This window comes from Octopus sinensis, linkage group LG30, assembly GCF_006345805.1.
Source record: "Octopus sinensis linkage group LG30, ASM634580v1, whole genome shotgun sequence".
In the NCBI taxonomy this organism is placed as follows: domain Eukaryota; kingdom Metazoa; phylum Mollusca; class Cephalopoda; order Octopoda; family Octopodidae; genus Octopus; species Octopus sinensis.
The window spans coordinates 5,630,011-5,635,010 of NC_043026.1; the positions used below are offsets into that span (position 1 = coordinate 5,630,011).

At 37.0% G+C, this 5,000-nt stretch overlaps 1 protein-coding gene across 4 annotated transcripts in view; it reads right to left on the reverse strand.

The window, feature by feature from the left end:
• The window catches only part of LOC115226675 (mucin-5AC-like), a 56,396-nt gene that overhangs the window by 48,389 nt on the left and 3,007 nt on the right, over nucleotides 1–5,000 (reverse strand). For 3 of the 4 annotated variants that reach the window (XR_005004425.1, XR_005004424.1, XM_029797690.2), the window contains exon 2: nucleotides 1,148–1,290. Coding sequence is in view for 2 of the 4 variants with exons in the window: in XM_029797690.2 (XP_029653550.1) it covers nucleotides 1,148–1,290 (143 nt within the window). In the remaining 2 variants the exon portion in view is untranslated. The remainder of the gene's footprint in view (nucleotides 1–1,147; nucleotides 1,291–5,000) is intronic. The other variant, XM_029797691.2, reaches the window with a different exon arrangement.

Consider the following 5,000-nt stretch of genomic DNA (forward strand, 5'->3'; position numbering starts at 1 on the left):
CTACAGCTGGATGCCCTTCCTAATGCCAACCACTCCGTGAGTGTACTGGGTGCTTTTTACGGGCCATCTGCACAGGTGCCAGACGAGGCTGGCAACGGCCACAATCGGATAATAATAATAATAATAATTCTTTCTACTGTAGGCACAAGGCCTGAAATTCGCAGGGAAGGGGTTAGTAGATTTTATCGACCCCAGTATTCAACTGGTACTTATTTTATTGACCCCAGCCAAAAGGATGAAAGGCCAAGTCGACCTCAGCGGAACTGCCTTTGTCATAATTATAAAAAAGTTATAATAATAATAATAATTCTTTCTACTGTAGGCACAAGGCCTGGAATTCGCAGGGAAGGGGTTAGTAGATTTTATCGACCCCAGTATTCAACTGGTACTTATTTTATTGACCCCCCGCCAAAAGGATGAAAGGCCAAGTCGACCTCAGCGGAACTGCCTTTGTCATAATTATAAAAAAGTTATAATAATAATAATAATTCTTTCTACTGTAGGCACAAGGCCTGGAATTCGCAGGGAAGGGGTTAGTAGATTTTATCGACCCCAGTATTCAACTGGTACTTATTTTATTGACCCCCCGCCAAAAGGATGAAAGGCCAAGTCGACCTCAGCGGAACTGCCTTTGTCATAATTATAAAAAAGTTATAATCATCATCATTTAGCGTCCGCTTTCCATGCTAGCATGGGTTGGACGGTTCAACTGGGGTCTGAGGAGCCCGAAGGCTGCACCAGGTCAGTCAGATCTGGCAGTGTTTCTACAGCTGGATGCCCTTCCTAACGCCAACCACTCCGAGAGTGTAGTGGGTGATTTTATGTGCCACCGACACAGGTGCCAGACGAGGCTGGCGAACGGCCACGCTCGGATGGTGTTTTTTTTTTATGTGCCACCGACACAGTGCCAGACGAGGCTGGCAGAAATAATAATAATTCTTTCTACTGTAGGCACAAGGCCTGGAATTCGCAGGGAAGAGGTTAGTAGATTTTATCGACCCCAGTATTCAACTGGTACTTATTTTATTGACCCCCGCCAAAAGGATGAAAGGCCAAGTCGACCTCAGCGGAACTGCCTTTGTCATAATTAAAAAAAAAAAAGTTGTATATATAGTTAAAAAACAAAACAAAACAAAAGGTCACATACATATGTACCACCAGGAAGTGCAAGTAGATCTGGTGCTGTAGTGCTTACCCTTCCAGATTTGGTCAGTTCCGATTCCCGAGACGCTTCATCATCAATGTCCTCAAATTTTAACATCTTCTTCTTAATTTTTGCCATACGAGCCACTGCAAGAGGTAAAAAAATAAAAATTAAAAAAAACTGTGGAGGAGTCTGAGAAATAAATGATACAGAAATGATGAGGATGATAACAACAACAACAACAACAACAACAATCGGGGATCTTTTCGGTTTGAATGGTAGTTTTTAACCCTTTAGTGTTCGCATTATTCTGCCAAAATTAATCCTTTTTTATCTACATTGTTTTGAACTAATCATGCATTATCTTGTAGTGATGAGATTTTGACGAGGAAGCTGTTAATTTCTAAAACGATATTGTAGGGTTGGTGTGAGAGACCAGATCTGGCCAGTTTGCACATAAAACAGGCAGAATACTTTTGGCCGGATATGGCCGGTTTAAATACTAAAGGGTTAACATAATTTCTAGGTAACTAAAAAGTTTTGAACTTTGTATACTGGTAGAATGTGTTTATAAAACATCATTTTCTCTTGGTTTTATTGAGAAAATTCTATAGTTTGTAAGATATTCCGTCTGAAAATCCGAGCATTTCGGCAATTTTAGCCAATCGATTACCTCCATTCAACTAAAATCATTTGCTGCGTCTAAAACTGAGACAACATCCTGTAACTAACCTTCAACCTAACCCTAACGTTTTTTTTCTCTTAATTGTTAAATTAATTTAATTGTTATACACACGGAAAGCGTGTGTATAAAATTATAGAATTATTTTGTTTGTTAATTGTTTAAATTATTTTCCATTGCTTTAGGTTTTTTTTTACACGCATGACAAATTAATTTAACAATTAAGAGAAAAAAAAAGTTAGGGTTAGGTTGAGGGTTAGTTACAGGATAGCCTCAGTTTTAGACGCAGCAAATGATTTCAGCTCAAAAGAGAGCATAGGATTGGTTAAAATTCGAAAAATTAAACTACGTTAAACAAACAAATTACAATTTTCTCAAGAAAGCCAAGAGAAAAAAATGTTTTATTTTGACACATTCTACCAGTATGCGAAGTTTTAAAGTGTTTAGGTAACTAGAAATTGTCTGCCGTTCAAAAGGAAAAGATCCACAAACTATTAAGAGGAAAAAAAAATTAGGGTTAGGGTTAGGTTGAGGGTTAGTTACAGGATAGCCTCAGTTTTAGACGCAGCAAATGATTTCAGCTCAAAAGAGAGCATAGGATTGGTTAAAATTCGAAAAATTAAACTACGTTAAACAAACAAATTACAATTTTCTCAAGAAAGCCAAGAGTAAAAAAATGTTTTATTTTGACACATTCTACAAGTATGCGAAGTTTTAAAGTGTTTAGTTAACTAGAAATTGTCTGCCGTTCAAAAGGAAAAGATCCACAAACTATTAAGAGGAAAAAAAAGTTAGGGTTAGGTTGAGGGTTAGTTACAGGATAGTCTCAGTTTTAGACGCAGCAAATGATTTCAGCTCAAAAGAGAGCATAGGATTGGTTAAAATTCGAAAAATTAAACTACGTTAAACAAACAAATTACAATTTTCTCAAGAAAGCCAAGAGAAAAAAATGTTTTATTTTGACACATTCTACCAGTATGCGAAGTTTTAAAGTGTTTAGGTAACTAGAAATTGTCTGCCGTTCAAAAGTAAAAGATCCACAATTGGTTGTAATATAAGCACAAGGACAACAATTTTTAAGGTTAAGGGTTGGGTCTAGTCGAGGCCATCAACCTCAGTACTTGACTCGTCGTCATTGTCATTGTAGCGCCGACATTATCCACCTCATACATGATTGGTATTTTATTTTACTGACTCCAGTGAAATGAAAAACAGGGATCTTTTCCTTTTGAACGGCATATGTCAACACAATTTCTAGTTAACTAAACACTTTTAAACTTTGTATACTGGTAGAATGTATTTATAAAACATAATTTTTTTCTTGGCTTTATTGAGAAAATTCTATAGCTTGTAAGATATTTCCAGTTTAAAATCGAGCATTTCGGCAATTTTAACCAATCGATTACCTCCATTTAGGTAAACAACATTTGCTGCGTCTAAAACTGAGACAACATCCTGTGTGAAGATAGAGATCTATTCCTTTTGAACGGCAGGTTTCAACACAATTTCTAGTTAACTAAACACTTTTAAACTTCGTATACTGGTAGAATGTATTTATAAAACATAATTTTCTCTTGATTTTATTGAGAGAATTCTATAGTTTGTAAGATATTTCCACTTTAAAATCGAGCATTTCGGCAATTTTAACTAATCGCTGCAGTCCATTTGGGGTGAAAACATCCCGTGCTGTATGAATATGTCCCTCCTTTAAGAAACAGATTGGGTTTATTTACATTTGCGAAGAAAAAAAGATACCCTTCCCCCACCCAACCCTAACCCTAAAACAGATTGAAATGCAATAGATCGATACTAGGGTTATAATTATGGGTGACATTTTCATTTGACACCGCTAGAAAAAAATCCCATTTTCCGTAGCGGTGTCGTATATTGTGTTGGGCGATCTTTCATCTCTAGTAGACCTTTCCGTCGATTTCCGTAAAAATTTTTTTTTTTTTTACATATGGGCTTGCAGGAACTTTTGAAGTAATATACATACATATACACATACACCGAGTAAAAAATTTCAGTTATCTCTTTCTTTCACACATTACTCTGTCTCTTCACACACACTAACAGAAGCACTTCACTTACACAACATACTGTCTGTCTCCCACACCCCATCAAACACACACACACACATGTACATCAATGCTTCCCGTGCACGGTAACTTCAAAAGAACTTCCCTCGTCATACAATCGCTTTCTCTTAGTCTCTTTCGCTCTCATTACTTCAAAAGTTTCTGCAAGCCCATATGTAAAAAAAAAAAAAATTTTTTACGGAAATCGACGGAAAGGTCTACTAGAGACGAAAGATTGCCAATATGTCCCTCCTTTAAGAAACAGATTGGGTTTATTTACATTTGCAAAGAAAAAAAGATACCCTTCCCCCACCCCTAACCAACCCTAACCCTAAAACAGATTGAAATGCAATAGATCGATACTAGGGTTATAATTATGGGTGACATTTTCATTTGACACCGCTAGAAAAAAAATCTCATTTTCCGTAGCGGTGTCGTATATTGTGTTGGGCAATCTTTCATCTCTAGTAGACCTTTCCGTCGATTTCCATAGAAAAAATTTTTTTTTTTTACATATGGGCTTGCGGGAACTTTTGAAGTAATATACATACATATACACATACACCGAGTAAAAAATTTCAGTTATCTCTCTCTTTCACACATTACTCTGTCTCTTCACACACACTAACAGAAGCACTTCACTTACACAACATACTGTCTGTCTCCCACACCCCATCAAACACACACACACACATGTACATCAATGCTTCCCCTGGACGGTAACTTCAAAAGAACTTCCCTCGTCATACAATCGCTTTCTCTTAGTCTCTTTCGCTTTCATTACTTCAAAAGTTCCCGCAAGCCCATATGTAAAAGAAAAAAATTTTTTTACAGAAATCGACGGAAAGGTCTACTAGAGACGAAAGATTGCCCAGATTGAAATGCAATAGATCGATACTAGGGTTATAATTATGGGTGACATTTTCATTTGACACCGCTAGAAAAAAATCCCATTTTCCGTAGCAGTGTCGTATATTGTGTTGAAAACTGCCGTTCAAAAGGAAAAGATCCAAAAACAGAGATGATTTCGGCGGGATTTGAACACAGAACGTGAAAAGTTGGAAGAGACACCGCAAAACATTTCCCCACCGGACTG